General features: G+C 31.3%; 1 protein-coding gene across 1 annotated transcript; it reads left to right on the top strand.

Moving 5' to 3' along the window:
- Positions 1-688: 688 nt before the first annotated feature.
- LOC134249938 (uncharacterized) lies at positions 689-13,916 on the top strand. Its single transcript, XM_062732291.1, has 2 exons — positions 689-845; positions 13,186-13,916. The coding sequence occupies exons 1-2, from the start codon at positions 731-733 to the stop codon at positions 13,866-13,868; spliced, it is 798 nt and encodes a 265-aa protein (XP_062588275.1). The 5' UTR covers positions 689-730; the 3' UTR covers positions 13,869-13,916.
- The last annotated feature ends 10,009 nt before the right edge of the window (positions 13,917-23,925 follow it).

The following is a 23,925-nucleotide window of genomic DNA, read 5'->3' on the forward strand; positions in this document are numbered from 1 at the left end:
CTTTAGAATTGATTAGAAATATTCCTGCAGTTCACTACATGCAAAGAACTCAATTACGGTACAATTGTAATATAAAACCTGAGTATGTATTGAATTTCGTTACTGTAATTGCTTTGGTATTGTCTGTCCAATTCTGATGTAATGGCGCAAATTTCTCCCCAAAGGACGTACCCTCCTCAGATTCAATAATAATATTACTAGTATATAACCAATTGCAGTTATGATTCAAATGGCATTGTCAAACGCCTTGTACTGAACTTGGAACGTCACATCTAAAGATCTTCAATAAATATCAAATTTGTAGAATTAAACATTGACCTTCATTTTCGGAAATAGTCCGGTAGCAAAACCATACGCACTAATACCATTAAATATAGCGGTATTGAGAAATTTGTGGGTGAATCTTGTAACACTTTTACTTTGATGTATAATCTGTCACGGTTTAAGAATTAAATCTCTACTAGTCAACCATTCCTTTGCAACACCCCATAGATTTTGTTGTGGATCACCGCGCCTTGATATCGACTTCTCATCAAGGGTCATGAAAACAAAGTATTCTGCCAACAGATATCGACATTTAGTAATTGAATGTCTAATTCCAGGTATTTCATTGGTTTATAGCAAGGACTATCGTTCGCGGGGTGGATGGGATTCGATGTGCTTGACGCCTACCTGAAGTGTGTGAAATAAATATGAAATGAAAGATTGAAACATTAGAACAGAAGAAACCATGTCTTATGTGTGCATTGTGAACGTGTGGCTTCTGTGTGTTTGTGTTTGTAATATTTGTACCGTGTGCACCCCTATTCCCATTGACCCGGTTACAAGCTTACAAGATAATGCAAGTGAGTAGTTTTTCTTTAAATATTGAAAATATGCATAAACTTAATCATTCAAATGCCTTTAAAAATTGATGAAGTATTCATTTGAAAAATTATAGGAAAAAAAGCTATTTACTTCTTTTCATTTTTTCGATTTATTATTTCTTTTAATCATCACCAAAAAATGTCTATTCAAAACAATTCTAAATCTACAAATCTACTGTACTTACAATTTCGGAGCAAAGCACATACTTATTATAAATTATCTGTAGAACGGTCAATATATTTTTATTCGTTGACAAAATTCCAGAGCTTGTTTTGACCCCATATTCTTGGATTTATGATACTTAGTTGATGAATTTGTGTAATTTATAAATATGATTGTAGAAGTACATGCATAATTGTTTCCCAAAAAGTTGCGACAGACAGTAACGATGTTTTTTTCTTTTTACACACGTAATACAGAATTAAAATAAATTTCTTCAATTTTGAGATCTATATCCACGTTGACTCCAAGGAATAAAAAAAAATATCCAAAACAAAAACAAAAATAAACAAACAGACAAACAATACGAAAAATAGATAGTTCAGTTTCTCTCTTTCAAAAGATTATATCTTCAAATATCAAGAAATAAAAAAAAATATCCAAAACAAAAACAAAAATAAACAGACAAACAAACGAAAAATATCTCATTTAGTGGCACTTTGTCACCTAAAGCTACCACTTAAAGGTACCTTATTACCCAGAGGTAAATTTTGAGTTGAAATATAGATTTTGGTTTAAAAATAAGTTAGCTACGTCGTCTCATTTAAATTACGTTTAACATTTTATTTGGCATATGCACGATATATCTTTAAAATGTTTAGTGCGATTTCCTAAACACATTTTCATTGAAGAGAGAAACGACATTTTGCAAATGATATATTGTCCTTAAGGTATATCAATAGCTAAAATTATTTTCTGCCAATATTCGACTTTGAATTATGTTTTGCAGTTTATTGCATGCTTGTTAATTCTCATTTCTATTACGTCATTTGTCACAATCATATTAATTTTGTAAATTCTTGTGTAATTCGTAATTCATAATGTATAAATTGAAACGATTTAAAAAAAAATTCTATTCACTTTAGTCGGGTCTCTATAAAAGCTCTCTGAAACCAGAACGCCATGCTCTAGAGTGTTAAACTTAAGAAGGGATATAGAAAATGTGTAATCTGTGAGGTATAAGCAATGTGCATACCATATCAATTTTAATCATATTATTTTTGACGTTAACATAAAACACTGTAATGTGCACAGTGTATGAGAAATACAGATAAACAAAGTACTTTACGCATTTTGTACATATGTCCATCATACACGTATATTGTTCGTTCTTAATGATTAACATTGTATATATTTGTCTTGACCAGATTTGTTTACTTTCATGTGATTGAAATATGTGAAATTGAAATAATGTTGTACTAATGTATTAGTCTGAATTTGGAATGTATTTTCCGAGTCAGAGTAGAAATATTATGAACAAGAAAAGCAAGTCTTATGTACACACCAAAAGACAGATGATTCAACACTCTATCCATATCCATCTATTTTATTCAACATTTCCATCTATCAACCTTTTTATTTTTTTGGCTACATGTAAATCAAAAAGGCATTTATTGTAAAAAAAAAATCCCACCCTTAAATATTCTATTGAATTGTAATTTCCTCGTAGTCGATTCGGAAATTCTTATTTTTTATTTTGGAACGTACTTAAGCTGAGCGTTCCTTCGATGTATAACTATAAACATTCATGAAATTGCCAGAGAAGACACGGTTTCTCATACTGAAAGTAGATTGTCAATATATTCATACTCTCTCTCGTCATGCAAACTAGGAATTCATAATGTGAAGATGGTAAAATTGGCATTGGGGGGATCCTGAGTTTTTTTTTTTTAATTCAGTTAGTGTTATTAAATTTATAAACGCTGCGGGTTCGAATCACATTGCGGCATGTTTAGACCGGTCCTTCAGATAAGACCGTATTAAACGAGGTCCCCTTGTGGCTGATTTCACGCTGCTCAAGGGCTTAAGTTCCAAAACAGGGTCTAGATTTACAGACCTTCACTTGCAAGTGGGGACTTCTTACATGTAATATGAGCTGAAAATTCTCCAAAGAAATGTAAAACAAACAAAACGCGTTAAAAAAAGATATTCACAATTCCTAGAACGCTAAAGAAGGTATAGGGTACAAAATTAAGCAAAAAATGATCTTCCAAATTTCAAATTTGCATTGAAATTGTGCCTATGTTTTTGATTACGTCACGGCACCCGCCGTCTTTGATTCTATTGCACAACACACCACAATTTCTTTTCTGTTCTTTCCGTGCTTTTGGAATCATTTTCCATTTTATGTATTGGTTTCTTCTGAATTCTTGGCTCTTAACTATCGTCTAAATATTAAAACAACATCTGAATGTTCAAATGCAATTTCGATTCAACATGCAAATTTAGAACGTTTGCCCTTGTAATATATTTCAAAATTATCAAAAATGAAAGAGTTATATCCTTTTTTCCTTATTTTGTAGAGATGTTGGGTTGGGTAATCCTATCAGACATCTTAAATTTTAAATCAGAAAAAAAAAATCAAATTAAAAATACATTTTTATATTAAAAGTCTTTAAGAGCCTTCGAGCATCAACGGCTGCTAGCTTTCTATGGTTGATACTTTGTAAGTTTGAAGTCTATGGTAACTTCCGCAGAACACATCCAATAAATTTTTGTATGTTTCTTTTGCAGTTCTATGATCTAAACTTCCTTTTTTTCTATTCACTTCTTATGGCTTTAAGCTATCTGCCACATGTAAAAAAGCAAATATAATAAAGAGTACTCTAAATAGCGGACCTACTAAGAATTACATTATTACTGGAAGATATTCTTTCTCCTAAAGGAATGATTGTCAGCATTGCAAACGTGTTCAGAATATGATACTTTATATGAAGTTTTAATGATCACATTGATTTGTACTTTAGCTCAAGGTCAATAAATGCATTTCATTTGTTATCTCTTTAGCTCGTTAACAGTGAAGTATAAGGTACGTGCTTTACAGTACATTATATGTACATAACTGATCAAGGTACACTTGTCTCTTATGCTAGTATACATATATAACTCCAGACTAAGGAACTTGTCTCTTACAAGTACTGGAACAGCGCGCTAGACCGCTCGGCCATCTAGGCACTGAATATTCCAATAATCGTAATGTGTAGGGCAGCGCCGCGAGAATTCCATTGGCATCGAAAGGAAGTTTATTGACTTGCCTAGATGGCCAAGCGGTCAAGCGCGCTGTTTATGAACTTTCCATTGGTCAACAGTTTAACCCCTGCTTGGGGCGGAAGTTGACTTATAAAAACATATATATATATATATATATATATATATATATATATATATATATATATATATATATATATATATATATATATATATATATATATATATATATATATATATATATATATTAATGTATGGATAGATACATGTAGATATTGGTGGTGTTTAAACAATACTTAAGATTTATTAAAAATAAAGTGAAAAAGATACATTAAAAATTAAATTCTGTAACAAAATTTAAATAAAGATTCCATGTAATCAATAAAAGCATTAAAGTCTCTCGTATGCTTTATTTCATAATAACGGAGTTTTTATCCGATAAAAAAGTACCCTGAGGAAAACAGATATAGCAGAATGCTGGGAAATCATGCAAGACAAGTATTAAAACATTCCAATAGATACTCAGGTATCATGCTGACTGCGTCTTGGAGTCTAATGTAATCTTTATTTGGATGAAATGTTTTTACTTTATATCATACACAGTAGAAACCGTCTCCCATATCTAATAACACATTTACTGCTAAGGACAAATTAGTGTCGCTAGTAAAATGAACCAGGAACCAGTTTTATCATATCTTGCAGTTAACAGATACGACGTAAAATAATCATATATATAAATGCTTTACAAACATTGTTAATTATGTGACTTTTGTATGTGCTCTGTTATTATCAAATACCCCCTTCACCTTTCCCCTAAATGTAATCTCAACCAACATACAATGAATTTTTCTGTAAAAGATAAGCAGATAAAGATACTCATAAAAATCTCCATTTGAGATTATTTTTGTAGATTTTTTTTTATTTTAGCATTTGATGTTTCTGATGTTTTGGGGGTCCTTGTTTGCCCCGATTCTATTTTTTATTGTTTGATGGACTTTTGAGCTTGAATAATGTTCGTATTATCTCTCCATATTTCATATTAAAAATTCAGCAAAAGGCTTTATTCAGAAAAAAAAGTGACATTTGCAGCCCTCCTCCCCTCTACTACCAGTTTTACGGGCCTGTACATTGAAAGTTATATAAAATCATAGCAACCCGACAGCTTTTTTATCGGTTTAGAGCTCTGCGAGTCAGAGCCTTAATGCATTTGTTGTACTAAGCCTGTTTTTAAAATTTATTTTCTCTTCTGTTGTTCGTAATACAGCAGTCCCGTAGGAAGTTATGTGCTGGCAAACATTTCATTTGAGTCAAATGCTATTATGCTATGACGTATTTCATACTTATTGTTAGTCCATTATTTATACACTGAATTGACGACGGATTTTTCCGTTATTTCCTGATCATAACAAGGAGCACACTTCGGGTGTGACCGATCGGCAGGGGATCCTCACTCCTCCATGGCACCTGATCCCACCTCTGATGATTTCGAGGTCTGTGTTTGCTCTGCTCCTATTTTGTATTGTTTTATGGACTTTGATATTGAATACTGTTCGTTAGCTCCATATCCTTCATTGAAGGACTTACCCAGTAAATATATCAGCATATTGGGGATGCTGGCGCCTGATGTTACCAAGTTCATGCATAGTGCTACAGTGTATGTCCTCGAGGCAATATAGGTGATCCATTTCGTGCTTTTTCCTGAATGGATGTGCTAGAAAATATCCCGTTTAAGAAAGGCACATATTTTAAGGTAAATCTTAGTTTAATCTAAAAAAGCTAAACAGTTGCTTCAATAAAATATGAAGCAATTGTTCCATCGTCGAGCCCTCGCAATTTTGAATGCAAGTTGCGGATGTTTAAGATGAGACATTTTAAATTAGAGATAAATAATTTTTAAATAAGATGAGACATTTTAAGACGGGTGTGACTGGACGGAAGGGGATGCTAACTCCTCCATGACGCCTGATCCCACCTCTGATGTTTTGGAGGTCCGTGTTTGCTCTGCTCCTATTTGTATTGTTAAATGAACTTTTGAGTTTGAATAGTGATCGTTATCTCCAAATATTTTATAAAAGTTTTGCAGCATGTTAAATTAAAGAAGAGAATTTACCATAAAATATTTATATTTCACGGTCTTGCATATAAAATGAAAGGAAATCTAAATTTCAAAACACAATGACACGGAAAAGGGGTCAAAAAGTTAAATCATGCGTTTTATTTTGACGTTCTAATCTTTGATCGCCAAGAAAGTGCAACGTCATAAGTGAAAATAAAAAAAAAAATCACGTTCACTTTGACCAGATGCTGTTACGTTGGCTCTTCCTATAACTGTATGTTACACGAAAAAACGGTGGATAATACATAGGTTTTAAATTATAAATAAAATCAACTTTGCAGTCAAGGCGGACAGTTAATCAGTGAATCATTATTTTTTGAAAGAATTAGTATCATGACTGCAACGGTGTGTGCAAACTATTTTTCATAATGCGCTAACGCACGTTACTCAATTTAATTTTTCACTCCGTTGCAGTAACGATATCTTTAAAAAAATGATTCATTGCTTTTATATCATACCAACTTTGTAAATGCATGTACATATATTTTGGTAGGAAAGATAAAAAGTTGGACTGTAGGACTTTATTTTGTCCATGTTCTCATTGAGGGAGATCAATTTATCATTTTTCGAAAGAAATATAATGATGTCTATTGCTAAAATCTATTTCCAAAAAATTGTTCTATAAATATCTTTCAAAGCGCGACACACAATGAACCAAAAAACTTTTTTCTATAAAAATTACTTCTCAAAGCGCCACACAGCGTCCCGTTAAATATATAGTTTTTGGTATTTTTGAAAGAACAAGCTTTTTCTCTTTGTTTTTATACAGTATTTGAAATGAAGGCATTCGTAGTTCTTTAATCAAGCGAACATTCTTTTTCTTCTCTTCACTTCAATTTTCTTTCTTATTCTTACCATGTAATCTCTTCTCATACTATTCAATCTCTTCTTTTTTGAGAAATTCATTTCATAAGGTAGGATTCTTCTCTGGATTCTGACTAAATGATGCATTTAATATATATTTGCTTATATCTCTTATATATTTAGATGTAAGAGATTTAAAAGATCATATGTTTCTTTTCTCATTACAATTGTACAATTTTAAATAGATATGGTAAACTGAGTTTGAAATCTAGCATGGACTATATTTTTAGCAGAATGGTGGCGTATGAAAATATCTTCTTTTCTGATTCTCAAAATTCTAATAGAACAATGAATTTAGTTATAAATCTTACACAATCAAAGACTTAAAGAATTTTTCAAATGATAATTAAGTTAATAATAAGGGACTAAAGTTTTAAATCATATATCAAATAAATATGATTTTCCAAACAAACTACAATTATGTCAGCTTTTAAAAGCTTCCAATCTAAGTACAGATATGAGCAAAAAGTCCGTAGAAAGTGTTTTTTCTCTCTTATTAAACCATCAAAACTTTTTGTTTTTGTATCATTTTGTACCTCTATATGACCTCTTTACCATATGTGAAAATAAGAAAAATTTAAATATAGGAAGCATATAAAAATTACTTATATATCCTAAAAATTTAAGAAAAAAAAAAGAGAAAATTCGGATTAGCCAAAATCCATTTTTGTCAACCTATTTATGTCAATTTGATAATATCAAAATATAGACCCTATATGGTAATATCTTTTTATGCAAAAAGAAAAAAATTTAGTCTTTTGAAATAGAAGAGGATATCACATGATTGGATGCAGTAATTTTTTATGCTTAATGCAGGGAAAAGTTAATGACTTTGATCTGACATTGCTTCTAATATAAAACGGTCAAAACTAATCTAACTTATACCATCAATTAGGGATATTGTCTTCTTGAATCTGTGAAAATTTCATTAACTTTTGAATGTAAGAAATAAGGTTTTGTATGAGAAGAATCCTACCTCAATGTGTTTCTTACGGGTATTTTTATCGTTTGAACGAAAGATTACAATTAATGTGCTCGACAGATTACCGGTGATTTTGTTTATTTAATCAAGATAAACCTAAAAAAGCTTTCCGAGTATATGTTTCCCAATTATTTCTTCTAAAAGAAAATTGTTTGTACTGTTTGTATTTAACTTGATAGTTTTTTTTTTACTTATTACATCATAAATAAAGGGAATGATCTATATGTTTTTAAGCTTCGATGTTTGTTATATCAGGCCTCGCCTTCGAAAGACAGCAGGTAAATGGCCATTTAATCAAGAGACAAATTGACGACATAAGTTGATATAAAAAAACAAAATACAACTCCAAAGAGATTCCTTATTGTCTGGCATATTTCTCTACTTTATTTTTGTTGTCCCTATTGGAGCTTCTTACTCATCCACGGTTCGAAGTATTTCGCTGTACATATATCTTTTATGTAGAATTACATTCCTTTTTATCTAACAGAGGATCAAATTTCTATTTTTCATTCTCGTTTTTAAGAATCTAAGAGAGGTCTAAATTTTTTTTTTCATTCTTCTTTTCTAAAAATTGTGACTTGTCTTAATTTACGGATTTCGTGTTTGTCTACAGCATATTATTACAGATTTTTAAAAATTATTTTTTAACATATCTGAGGCAGCTAAAGTTACAATTTTTCTTTCATGGTCGTCCTCTAAGGAATCATAGTCCTTAAAAGCGTTTCCAAAAATTATGAAATTTATGGATTAATTTGGCTATGCCTAAAGATACTGAAATGATCTGTGATTGTGATGTAATGAGCTCCAGAGATGCATCTTGGGAAATTAATTAAAGTGTGTCAAAGGAATAAATAATAAGATTTAATATCATTGTTAATAATAATTCAGATAATGGTTAAGTACTAACATTTCCTCCCCAATGTGTATCCCAAATATAAGAACAAATGCGTCGTCTTTTTGTAAATCTTTGGCAGGTACAATTATTTTGATGTTGGGATGCTTAAACCAGAGGAAACACAAGCACCCTAGAGAATACAAAACTGCAGATAGCCATGTAAATTTAGTTTTCAGTGGAACTTTACACGAAACTTGATCTTCATATTCTGTAGGAAATTGTAATTGATACAATGTGTTTTGTACTGATTTGCATTATATTTCTTTTCAAAATTGTATGAAACACGAATTTTTTAATGACATCGTATAATTGGTTTCAGATTTAAAGATTTTAATGAGAAGGATTTTATTATTCAATCTGGTAGCATTTTATTTGGTCAATTAATTTCTAATGAGAAAATAAACCTGATCAACATTTTACCTAATAAAATATTACGTCTTGTCGAAAAGCCGTTTGCATGATTTCCAGTATTTTATGGTTATTGCAGTAAGATCCTTCTAATGTTATGACCATTCATATTAAAACAAATCATCTAGGAGATTAACAACAAAACATTGTATCTAGAGTAATATCTCCACATGTTTCAACATGACAAGATTCAAAATATGGGACAAGCCCCTGAATTTACTCTTATTAAATTTTTCCTCGTTTCTCCGGATGACAATCTCTTACAAGGTAATCATTGTTATTGATTTGGACCTAAAAGAATACGTTTTTGTCTGGGTACTATTCATTGCACTTATCGCTCGATGCCCAGGCCTATTGCAAATCATATTTCTTTGCATATAAAGAAGTGTACGAATGGGTATAACTTAATGATTTCATTTGGATGGTCTCTTAAGCACTCAATGATACGGCGCAGAAGTCTATGGAGCGTGGATTATTTAACTGCTATGATTGCCGTAGATGACTTTATGAAAGACAACTATATATGTTTAATAACAGTTTAAGAGAAGCAATACCGTCATTACAAGGATGAAATACATCCGGAATTCAAAATGTTCCATTTGTTTGTAGGCGTAGTTCCCTCAAATTTCATAAAAAACATCCAACAAAGACTCTTTAAAACAAATGATGGGCTGAAGGAAATGAACTTCCTCCAAATATTGATGATGTCCAGGCATTTGAAATCAACAAACCGTATGATCAAGGCGTTTTGTTCCGTACTTATCTTTATTCAGGCCATACCAAAATTCTTTGATGAGAAAATCAATGCTCATTTTATATGGCATAATTAAGGCGTATTATTTTGATTGAGAGATTTTTGGTGTAATCCACAAAACATCATCAGAAAGTTAAAGACATCGATTCATCTGTTCTTTCAACATACGTTAATTCATGCAGAATCATCCCTATTGAATACACCCGAGAAATTCTATAAAAACAAAGAATAAACGTTATCTTATTTGTAGTTTGCATGGTAAAGTGACTTCTTTTTCTGAAACATCAAAGCACATCTATAACACTCTTAGTACAGCTGAGTGCCTGTTTAAAACCGTTAATAACATTTAAGATACCAAATAATAATAGATCTAACAGATCACTCCAATATATATAATGTGATTTCGCTGATTTGAACTAATAGATTAGATTCCTTTTTAAAAGAACAATGTCCCTTCAGGTTATAGTGCATGCATGTACCATATGCATTCAAGGAAAAAAAATTGAATTTCAGATTCTACTATATAAGGCTCAAGTTACAGTTAACATAACAAAAATTATACTTCATTCACTATTCTAGAAACTCCAGATTAAAAGTTGGCTTTTCAAACTTTTAGTTCAGTAATTCCAACTTAAAAATCTAATACGCTTTCGTATGTGAACCCTACAATCCCGTATTTTGAATTATTGTGTGTGACAGAATGTCAGATTATATTGTGAACCTTAACAATACAAACCTAAATTACGGTTAATACATTTAATAACCATTTGGGAGTATCCTCACGACATATTTACGAAACCTTTTTTGTTCGAGTATTTATCCTCGTTTTCCACATTACATCCATTCGGATGTAGTAAGCGGTGTCTGACAGCTGTTAACTATACATCGTCAATCATTGCATTTCAATAAATTTATCTCTTCTTCTGATCTGCGAAAGGTAGCAATTTGTATTGGGATAAATGGGAAACCCGTCACTATCTCGACTAGACTTATTTATTCCCTGTACTAATTATTCTCAATACAAATCACTCTGGTCAAAGATTTAGGGTTGCAATGCATTCAATACTTTTGCCTATTGTTTCGCAATGCATTTAACATCTTTTCTCCTCAATTAAAAACAAAGAAAAAATGTTTTTCCTACAGCATAAAAACAAGGAGAGAAATTAACTTTGGACGAATTGACTTATTTACAATAGATTTATGGGTTCAAGAATAGCAGTTTTGACACAAATAAAAATGGAAAGTGACACAAAAACGATAGAAGTGAAAGTCAGAGACCATGTGTGTACATCATCACTGTGTTTTAAGTATGTTAACTGCTGACAAACACGAATGGCATATCATCAGAAATAAATAAAAATGAATTTTGATGTTCTATTTTCGTATACTCGTCTATTTCAGGAAAAGAAAACTGCTCAAAGAAGCTTCCGAATAATTTCTTCTAAAGCTTTAGAATTGAACCATACAAGATGTTCTTTTATATAGATAACATGAATGCACTATTAACTGTGTATTTCAATATAATAATAAAAACAGATATGCAGAAAGATGACGTACCATTGCATATAAAGGGTAACACCCTTGATAAATTCTAATTTCAAAATGCAATAACCAAAAGGTTCACCAATTTAAGATTGGTGTACAATGTCGCGGCTATTTCTCTTTGTGTAAATGAAAGGAAAGCAATTAAAAACTTTCATCAATACTCTTAATGAGAATGTAATAAACAAATCGCCATCAATACCAAGATAATTATGTATATATAACGAGGGCAAATTCGTCATCCCTTGACCGCTAATTTATGATGCAGTTATGCCCGTAACACGAAGCGGAATACAATTCCGCTATAAATAATTTAAATTCCGTGGGGAGGTTTTGTCGAGTATCGGACAAATTGATCTGAAAGACATTCACACCGATTGTGTAATAATATTGTAATATATAACATATTAATATTTTTAAAACATCTTTTAAAATGAACCATAAAAGCAATTAAGGATTTCAGAATGATTTCTTTATCAAACAAACAATATAATAATTCTGTTGATAAATATAGAATATATTAATACTAAATATATAATTAAATTTTTTATTGCAACCTAAAACAAAGGTAGCATGTCCTTTTTTCAGAATAAATATCTATAATGGATATGATAAAGATATTGAACTAAACCAATAAAAAAAATAAAACAAATTTGTTGCTTGGAAAAAATATCAAGAAGTCTTTGCACATGCACTGATATGATTAAAAAAGTACATAGATATTCTATATAAACGATATACTTTCTAATATTGCTATTTTGAAAGATTCTTCTGCATTATCATTTTCAGCAAAAAGCTAAAGCCTATAAATCCTATTTTTGTGCGACATTGGATCAGTATTGACATTTCCATCTATTCATGTTCTCTAACAATGTTTAGAGGGCAAGCTTCTAATTCTACACACATCTACGGTTTCTTTGGTCTGTTTTCATACCCCCGTGACGCAAACTAATGTCTTCGCAAACAGAACTGCACTGAAAAACATCGCGTCAGTTAGACAAAACAAGAAATTAACTCAACTTTGAAGGATTTAGAAGTATCAAACCACTTAAACTCAGTGAACCTAAATAACATAACCATCATATTCTCACGTGATAGTTGTTAATCGAAACACTAACCCTTTGATTTGCTATAACATGCCGTCAATAACTCTTTCGATAGACAAAGTCTTACATTCAGTGTCTAAGAGTTGATCAGATTGCTTTATTGTGAGTTGAAAATCTACGTTGAAATACGACACAACGATGTGATCTTGGTCTAACTATTATTGACATTTTTATACGGTTATCACTTCTAGTTGTGGCTAAAGGAACAGACTCAATTTGTTATTAAGTTTTAGATGTACCTAGACATTCTAAAAATGGAAAGCCATTAAACTGTTTCTTCCATTTAGATGCCAATTTCATCAAGAAATTTCAATAGAAGCAAAGTCATTCAATGTTCAAAGAATTTGGACTAGAAGAAAACACTTTAGATCCAAAAATGTCACTGAACATTAAACGTTCAGTATTTTTTGTTTTACTGAACCTGAACTTTTGCTCTCTTTTCAGTTGATGAAATAAATGACGACATTCCAGTAGATAAACGATCTGTAAGGTTATGTAAAGGACACCCTGATGTGCTGCAGTGTATTCGATCTTATTTCTCAAGCAGATTTAAACTTATGCACCGTGCTGTGAAAGATCCTGTGGACCTGCGTAACATTGGAAAACGCGGGAAAAGGTTTTCGGGCCAGATGGTTACAGATGATCAACAATGGCGTCTGGATCGACTGAATAATTTGTACGAAGCCATGGTTAAGAAGGCTGCCAGTGATTTTCGAAATATTGGAAAGAAACGGGCTCCTTTTGATTTCAGAAGCATCGGTAGAAGAAGTGTTGCTGCCGATTTCAGAAACATTGGAAAAAGGTATTTCGGTGCAGACTGGAGGAACATCGGTAAACGACTCTCAGGAGATTTCCGAAACATTGGTAAAAGAAGTTTTGCCGCCGATTTTAGAAATATAGGAAAAAGAGGTTTTGCGGCAGATTTTAGAAATATTGGCAAAAAACGTTATGCAGCAGATTTTCGTAATATTGGAAAACGACTTGGAGTTGACTTCCGAAACATTGGAAAAAGGACGCTATCTAATATGGATAATGATATGGCTTTAGATGACGAAATTTTGTCTTTACTTTGCCCAGACTCAATTTCTCTTGTAGAGTGTTCAGATAGAATGGCTATCAATGCATAATGTTTGAAATATTTATTATATGAAATAAAAAATACAAATAAACATAAATTCTAGCATTTCATATTACTATTTAGTCACATGTATATGATTTATGAAGTGAAACACATTTTACTACTTAGGTTTAACTAGTATTATATTTTTATGACTGTGTTCATGAAACTTTACGGAAATAAAAAATAAGTCGTTACCAGTTATGGCATGATGCTCCATCTCTCTCTCTCTCTCTCTCTCTCTCTCTCTCTCTCTCTGTGTGTGTCTCTCATCTTGATTATCATTAATTTTTTCATGCTAAGACCGATCATATTTGCAAAAATTAAGTAGATGACTTGATAAGTTTCAGATTCAAAATCTTTAGAATTATACTAGTATGTAAATTATTCCCCGTTTATATATTTGTAAAATATGTTAAACACTTGCAGCTTATGGAGAAAATAAATGCAATGAAAATAAATAAATAAATATGACAATTATGGCATGATTTGTTCTTTGAAGCTGAACTGTGTATTACCTTGGATGAGTTTTAGTTCTTAAAAAAATTAATCATCTATAGTCCAAGCCAAACTGTTAGTATTCCATGGTCATATTGGATATCAAATACCAGGTCTGACATTTTACATAGGCGAAAGGTATTTAAAACTTTAAGTTCCCTAAAGACTTTAATAATACACAGATTTTAAAATTTTTCATTGCTTTCTTGAGGTTGTATTTGTTGGTTTATCATTATTTTTTAAATAAAACATAATTTTCTCATGAACGCATAGTCAATGTGAATTAAATTTCAGTATACCTTTAGTATACCTTCTACTTTAATTTATTTTAGTTATTCATGAGTATCCGTGTAACCGAGGAAGATACTATTTCACTTCCGCTTCAAGTAAGACAGCAACCTTTGTTAAAGTACACTATCACATTAAGATGGATTCGTGTAGGAAAACTCTTACTTTTATCTACTTACACTAAAATTAATAAAAGTAGTAGTATTACATTAATGCCAGTTTATAAACAATTGGATATGTTCAGCTACGCACTAAGGTATCCAATTTATCTACTGTACTATTATATTTACAACTGATTTTTTTTTCAAGCTTAATACTAGGGAATCAAGTGTAAGTGCGAACTGTAGTACATGTTATAATACAAATTTTGAATTCACTAGATAGAGTGAAACATAGTATGGAGATAGTTAGAGGTAAATACAATAATTGCATTTTTATCAAAAATTTTGAATTTAAAAGTTTCTTCACCCAGTAAAGTCTACATTTGCCATACCCTCTATGTCTTGATCGGGTAAAAGAAGTTATTCGTAGTCGCTTTTGTTAGCACACGTAAGATGACATAGGGAGATAAACATGGCAGACATAATACAACCCAACCATTGGTTGTGTTTGCAGACAGGATCATTATAGCGACCATAGAATTTGAAAAATGAAAAACCTTTTCTCATTAATCGAAAAAAAGTTATTTAGAAGGGTTGAGGTATATTCAGTAATATTGCAAACGAAAAAAATGGCGATTTGATAACATTTAACATTGCACTTTTATTAATATTTTAACGTTGACCAGTTGTTCAGTTATTCATCACTTACGTTAGCATTTTTGCATCGCCAAAGATGGCACTTTACAGTGCCCATTTGTTTAACTAGCAACTGCTGCCATCTTGAAAGTTTTAAACTTGCAAGAAAATTAAAGGATAACACTCTAATTGTGACTATATAGTTACATTAAAGTATATGGCTTCGTTGGGTTGGTCAAAAAAAAAAAGAGTAAAGGTAGGAATGTCTCATTTCTTATTAAAAATAAATAATGTGGAACCTATTCTTATAACCCAAAGACAATCATTAAGAGGCACGATTCGTTTTGTAAATATGATTATGCAGTAAATTTCATTTGGTATCATGATATTATTGTAATACATAACAAGTGTTAGAACTCATACAAAAGATGCGGATACGTCAATTTAAGTACGGATCAATTTCCCTTTGAAATCTCATTAATTAACAAAACCCTGTTATTAACTTTACATCAATAATTTAAAAGACTATTTCGATTGACAGCGAATCTACATTGTAATTTGTCAGTGATTTAATTATCATTATCATCTTTGAATAACTACTGTTAACTTTCTTCAATCTTTCATTGATTTTTTTTGAAATCCAATAAATTGTTTCTTTGTTCTCTGGGCTTTAATATCTTCTAGGCAAAGTCATCAGATGTTAAGATTCTTGTCCTATTAAACAAAGAATAATGACATCGATCTTAAAGTTTTCGTTTAATCTTTATAATCTTTGGGAAATGTCAGCCCCCACAAGACAAAGATCTCAAAGAGTGGGACTTACTGCATTAATATACGTTTAAAGAATTTGGTCTAAATAAGACTGACTACTATTTTCTCTGCATTGTTACAGTGCACTTTTTAGTGAGAACATCTGACCTTTGAGTGTGACGGCTTGGAACAGCGAGGGGCCAAAATTGAAAGCTTCAATGTCAGTATTTTTCTCTTCATCTTACGTTTCCTTGCTGCCTCGAGCTCTTAATGGAAATACATAATATTTTGTCTTTCTTTACCTCAAGGGTAGAACTACAAATTTATTTCTTAAATTTTCTTATCGAGATGCTAAATGTGATGTTTTTATTAGCTGACGGTTTTATATTCCTATGAAGCAGAATTTATTTTTAAAAAAAATAGCTTCTATTTTATTCTATCCTATTCTATTTTTCTATTCTATAGAAGAAATAAGAAGCATTCGAATATATCGACGATGTTTTATCGATAAACAATAATATTTTCATCCATATGTGTACTCCATATAGTCCAGTACTCCATATAGTCCAGTGAACTTAAAATAAAGGACCCCACAGAGTCTGCCACATATGTTTCATAGTAGGTAGAATGCTTTACTGATAATAGACCAATCAACAACTAAATAGTATGAAAACAGAGATGACTTCAGCTTTTCTATCGTCAACTTCCTTATTTATGCATATACAATATCCCACCATCACCTGTTTACGGTGTCTATTTCTCTCAACTTATTCCCAACTTATTTACTATTCAAGAGCTTGCTCTGAGTACCATCGAGATTTTAAAACCGAGGCATGCTTCTCACTGATAAGAAGAGGTTACAGGGATTTCAAAAACCTAGTTTAAATTCAGAATTTTGTAAAATATATGGTCGTTATGATGCCCGTATTAACATATAAACTATCAATGTGTCGTATTTTGCTGACATGTTTCATGTCAATTGTTTACACTTGATTTTATTCTGAATTGACTATTAAAAGTCCCGTCTACCTGGTCAATACACAGGTCTCACGGTGGATGTTACCGGTTAACAGGGGATGCTTAATCCTGCTAGGCAAGTGATCCTATCTATGGAATTTTCTAGGGGTCCGAGTTTTCTGCTCTCTTCCAAGTACTTGTATTGTTTACAGATTATTTTTAGATCGATTACTGTTGTTATATTCATCTTTTACATTCTTTCAGAAATCGGCTGCAATACAGTAATACATCAATATTGAAAACTTGTTTTGGTTTAATATCAACATTATTCAGAAATTTTCTCTTGTTATGATATTTTCATGAAAATCAATAAATCAACAAACTGATAAGTTAAACTGAATTTTAAACACAATGTATGTGTTGTAATTTTACTATCATTTTTTAAAATCAATTTGTCGTTTTTGCAAAAATGTTTTATAAACTTTTTCAAAATGATTAGTACCACTTTGATAAAAGAATATTATTAAAAGATGTCAGTTAGAGTAACGGTATGATGATTTGACTTAAAGTACATGTTTTTCAATCTTTTTTTACAGCAACATTACAGCACCACCTACAACATATATAGCAAACGAGGTGATTTCGACTTTTTACTTTCAACTCTCCTTAGTTTTGTAGTTTTATTCCACTCTTATCTGCAAATGGTATGAATATTTCTCAACTTTATTATACTCAAATGCATGCTTTGTACGCCCATGTCATGTACGATCGAATAAGTAGGTGGGTCACTGACAGATAAAATTACGTAGCAGGAATATTAACAACCTCTTAAAAATTCAGCATTTTATAAATTCTTCTATGGTTAATGCTAGTACATTGACATAATTAACAAACAGATCCTATAATTCGGTTATATTTCGGCTGCTGTGCTTCATACGAACCCTAAGGCCTATGTTTATACTTGATTTAACCACAATGTTTCGTGTACCAGATCATTACATAGGATTCATTGCGGATGTAACCGTCCAACAGGGGATGCTATCTTGTCCTAGACATTCAGTTAAATATTACAAATACTGCATGCAGTTGAGGAAAAATTGACAATTTTCCCTGCTCAAAACCCCAGTCAACTAAGGAATAGCCGAGTTTACAATGGTTTTCATATGATGAACATTTTCTATTCAATATTTATGTTAGTAAAAGTGACATTCGTCAGATTAGTTTATCGCATGATCAATGCCCGTTACTATGCCGACATCTTTGTGTCTATTGTTCAATGGGTCCATCAGATTCACATTTGCACTAGCTAGAATTGAAAAGAAATCCCAACATTACCAGTACGGTTGTTGCAACCATGGTAAAGAGAGTGCCAAATTTTTTGAGCGATTATTGTAATTTCTTTGATTTTAACAAATTTTATTTGGAGAATTTTCTACGAGAAGATTAAGAAAAAGAATCTGAACACTGGTGAGGAATCTCAACCTGGTATGCATGCTTGTAGTGAATTATATTGGACTTCAGTAACCATGCGTTGAAGAAAATGTGTATCAAATAAAGTCTTACACTAGCAATAATAGCATTTTTGCCCTGGCCATCTTTGACAAAATTAATTCAGATCTTGTGATTTTCACTAACATTGTTCGCAAAATTTATTAAAAATGAGTTAAGAGAAAGAGAAGACAATATTTGGGGGTTTTTTTGGAATCAGAAAAGGAGCTTTACAGATCATCAGATTTCAAACCAGTGGCATGATATTTTATATCACCAGTTTGTTGAGCCAATTTATCCTAAATAGCTACCAAGATGAACACTCTGTTCATGTTTGTTGATATGTTGCTTGATACTTTGGTATATTTCTAAATTTTCCTCTCAGTATCTAAAAATAAGGCATTAGTTTCTTGATTGGGTGATCGAGGACGACTCGTATCAAAGTTATTCTTCAGAGTATAAGAAGGTTGTTTGTTGGTCATGTTGAAGAAATACATGTAACCCCCATTGGCATTTTCAAAGCAACTCAAAGCATTGGTACTTTGGTCTACTTTTTTGTTGTTGAACATCGATTCTCTTTATCAAGATTGAAATTTCAAACAGGCACACTTGAATTTGTTTGAAGGAATCCATGCTTAAAAGTTAGAATTTTTTTGTATGTTATAAAATATATATAGTTTATTAATAGGGATGTCAAATCGGTCAATCGCTTTTTCATAAAAAGAATAATTGTTTTTCACATTTCCTTAATCAAATTTCAATATCCGTCTGATACTTTTATCATTTTTGACAAGTGTAAATAAATTGAACAAGTAAATTGAAGACTGTAAAACTTTGTAAAATCTTGTAGAAATAAAACCAGATGCACTGATAGGAGGATTATCCGTAAATGTATTTCTGTTGTAATAATGATAAGCACTTCGTGCCCGACGAAATTTAATATAATAATTTTTAAATTCAATTTATTTATCAGATATAAACACAAGAAATAAAATCATAAGTTGTTCACAGTGTTTTTGTTTAAAAAAATAATCTGCTCCGTAATTGTAATGTAACTCTTTGTTGTGTTTAAATTGACGAGAAAGGTATCAGTTAACAGAAAATATTATAGTTCCAGAGCAGTGAATTCACAATTTCTGTTTTTAAGAGACAAATATACGATTTTATACCTTGTTCAAGAGATTTATATAAAATTTAAAGACATCGGTTTTTTTTAAACACATTATATCAAAATAACTGAACAGTTGTATTGGCATGTAATCAAACACAACCATACAACAATTTTTCATTGTCCCTTTTGTACATTGAATTACTTATGAAATTATTCATGCTTTGAACAAAATTATCTAATTTATTTAAACATTAAATATTCTTAAAGTTTGATTTTGGGGGGCAAATGTGAAAACAAATAATTAAAGTCAAACAAAAAATTTCAGATAAAAGCCAGGCATTTTTAAACTTGGTCCGATAATTATTGTATAAATTTGACTCCATATGACAAATAATGTTTTTCTTTAAAGGTAATTTGTTGGTCATTTTATTGCATTGAGCATTTTCGTTTTAAAGCAATTTAAATGCATTAATATAAGATTACTTTTTTTTGTTGAACAATATATAAAAATTTACAAACAGGCAACTTGACCGATTTGTTTGAAGGAATATGCTTAAAAGTTGGTATTTTATTGTATGTTATAAAATATATATAGTTTATTAATAATGATAGTTATGCGTCATGTTTGTTGAAAAGTTTTAAATTTTCGTTTTTTAAATTTAGCTTATCTATTAATTTTTGTAGCTATTTTCCCAATCGGCTTGCCAAAAAATATTGAACAATATGCTGGTATTAGTTGATATGCGAATCTGTTGCATATAGATAGATCTTATCTTTCTCGTTAAACAGAATTTTTATCTTTTTCTTAAATTTAATATGATCACAAAAATCATTAGACGTTTAATAAATCAGCTCGTGGCTTTAATTACAGTTTACATTTCCTTTTTAAAATCAAATTCTATAAAGAAGAAAATCAGAAATCAAACGACTGCTTTAAAATGAATATTTGTGAACATACAAGAAAGTCGGCAGTCTCTAAAAATTGTATCATTGTACAAAAAATATGAATTGAACAAATGTATGGTTGGGGTGTATGTTAATTAATTGCATTTGTAGAATGCTACACAAGTGGTGTTAAAAATCGTGACCTTTACTAATACAGATGTCTTATTAATATCAAATCAAATAAACACATATTTTTTCTTCGAGTCGTGCCTAAAGTGTTATTATTTATCTCTTTAGTAGGCGGATAAACGAAAAGAAAAAAATATCTTTAAATAGCTTTACTATTTGTGATATATGAATAGTCTATCAGGTCTAAGTCACAGAGAAAATATACTTTATAGACTAAATGTCTTGCTGAATGCTTTTATGTTTTTATAAAGGATAACACTTTTGATATATAGAAATGTTTGATAAACAAGTTATTATTAAGCCAATTTGTATTAAATTGGTAACCAGGTTAACTCTTTACTATCTCTGATTGAACCAGGCTTTTTAGTACTGCTAATGTTAACTGTGAAATTTTAAAATTTAGAGATAATATCATTGAATATCTTAAAGAATTTAATATAGATAAACAAATAATTGACGAGAATAAGACGAACAATTAAGAATTGTTAATCCTAACTTGCAATCGTATTCGTTTTACAGTCTACATATGTAAGTGGTGAAATATATGGAAATAACGAGCAGTGTCAAAGCTCAAAAGATCTTTAAACAGTAGAAATTTTGCGCAGAGCAATCACGGACCTCCGACGTATTGTCAATTACAATGATTATTTCCATTGTTACATGTATGTCGATACATTATATTCCGTTGAGCTTGAAATAAAAGATACTACAGAGTCTGGCACATCTTTTTCACATTGGGATACTTTACTAGAAAAAGACATTAATGGCTATCTAACAAGTAAGCTTTGAAATAAACGTAATTACCTTTACTTTTCAATTGTCAATTGCCCTTACTTATATGCAGCATATATGCAGGAACACGCTATTATGAATAATATCCAAAACGCGCCAAGTTATTGACAAACAAGTTGATAAAAAAGACCACCAGCAGTCTCGTTTACAGTCGTCATTAAGTAGGTTCTATGGTTGATACAATGACCTGTTCAGCAAAAATAATCTATCAATAAGTGAAATGCTGACAGGTGTTTTTCATACTAATTGTTAAGCCATTATTTACACACTGTATTGTCGACGGATTCTTCCGTTATTTCCCGATCATATGACAAGGAGCGCTTGGCAATTCGGCAATTGTGACTATTCAGGAAGGGACACTCACTCCTACAAGGTTCCTGATCCCTGATCTGATGTTTAAGAGGTTTATGTATGGTTTATGTTAAGAGGTTTGCCTTGTTACTAATGTGTAATGTTTGATTGACTTCAGAGCTTGAATACTGCTCATTATCTCCTTATATTTCAATTTGAATGTGTGTATTTTTGATGTTGTCAACATTGTTTTCCGCAATGTACTATACTAGTCAAAATTTCTAAGTCCCCAGGCAAGTTTTTGCTTTACATCGCTCTTATATTGAATTATTTATCAGTATAATTTAATAAGTATACAGAATAAAAAAAAGTAGCAAAACAATTTTTCTCACTTAATTATTTATTTTATTGAAGCACTTTAACACAATATGCAGAAACGTTAAGGCACCCTAGAATTAAAAATTCACAACGTTAAATACTGCATTATCCTCCATTCCAACGAATTCACAGCAAGACAACCGTTCCTCAAAGAGTTCACGCTATTTAAAAAAAATTCTTTTATTGAATGTTTTTCCATGTGGAGACTAGGTCATCCTCTAGTTCCGCTAAATTCTGCTGCTGGAAAAGCTGTCTCACACTCCGGTCTACCTTCTTCCATACATTTTAGTTAAGGTTGAGATTAGGATGACAAGGGGGCTTACTGAAATTTTCTGTGCCTTGCTGACAATAGTTACATAATGTCTCATTACATGTATTCCCCATTCCTCCAGTTTGACATTGAGGGGAGGCCACTTCCGGTTCCGGTTCCATTGATATTTCCGGATAAACTCTAGGATGATTTTGTTGTGTTTGTTGAAAATCTAGCGGTTTCTAATGATGAAAAGGAATTTAGGTATGCTTTGTAGGTTTTTCGGGCAGTAATTATAAAGGTTTTAAGTAAAATAAATTCATACAGTGAAAGGAAACAGAACTCTCGTTAACTACGACCAGCTTGGGCCATTTCAACTTCACTTTCACATTGTTGTGTAGACATATACCGCATTTTAATCAAACTTTTTTTCTGTTTTTCGTTATCAATGAAAGATGGAGAACACATGGGAGTAAAAAATATGAAAAATACACCCGAAAAACATATAGAAATCGAACTTCATGCTTTTTAACAAAAACGGTCACGGTCGGGTAATTACACATTCGATTACAATTTTTTGGCCTTGACAGATAAGTATTGCAAATTAAATGCAAAAATTGTAAGCAACTAGGACGTTGAAGTTAAGGTTTTGAAATTTTTGAAAACGTCAGGATGGTCTCTCCGTATTTAGGACTGTTTTTTTAAACGTATTGTCAATTAACAATGGATTTTATCTCCATTTGTCAATTAACAATGGTTATCTCCATTTTTATATCGATACGATACATCCCTGTGAGCTTAAGATAAAAGATATCGCAGAGTCGGACACATTTGTCACATATTTGGACATTTTATTTGAAAAAGACGTAAATAGTTATCTAACTACGAAGCTCTCTGATAAACGTGATGACTTTAATTTTTCAGCCGTCAACTTCACTTACTTATGCAGCAATATACTTTCATCACCTGAAACAGAGTTGATTCGATACGAAAGAGCATGCTCTACGCATGTACAATTTTTAAAACGAGGTAAATTATTGACAAACAAGTTGATAAAACAAGAATATCTGCTGTCTTGATTGAAGTCATCATTTTGCAAGTTCTATGGTCGTCATTAAGTAGGTTCCATGATCGATACAATGACCTTGTCAGCAAATGCAATTTTCATTAAGTCATATACTGACTGACGTTTTTCATAGTAATTTTAGTCCATTTCTTTCATACTGACTTGATGTCAGATTTTCCCGTTATTTCCCGAACATTACAAGGGGCACACAGCGAGTGTGACCAGTCGGCAGGAGATGTTCACTCCTCCATGGCACCTGATCCCACCTTGATGTTTTTGAGGTCCTTGTTTTCTTTGTTCCTATTTTGTTTTGTTTTATAAACGTTTTGAGCTTGAATACTGTTCGTTTTCTCGATATATTTCATGTTCAAGATTGAGGCACTGTAA

Source organism: Saccostrea cucullata, unplaced genomic scaffold (genome assembly GCF_032062105.1).
Source record: "Saccostrea cucullata isolate Sc308-1 unplaced genomic scaffold, CSIRO_AGI_Scuc_v1 ctg3370, whole genome shotgun sequence".
Lineage (NCBI taxonomy): Eukaryota > Metazoa > Mollusca > Bivalvia > Ostreida > Ostreidae > Saccostrea > Saccostrea cuccullata.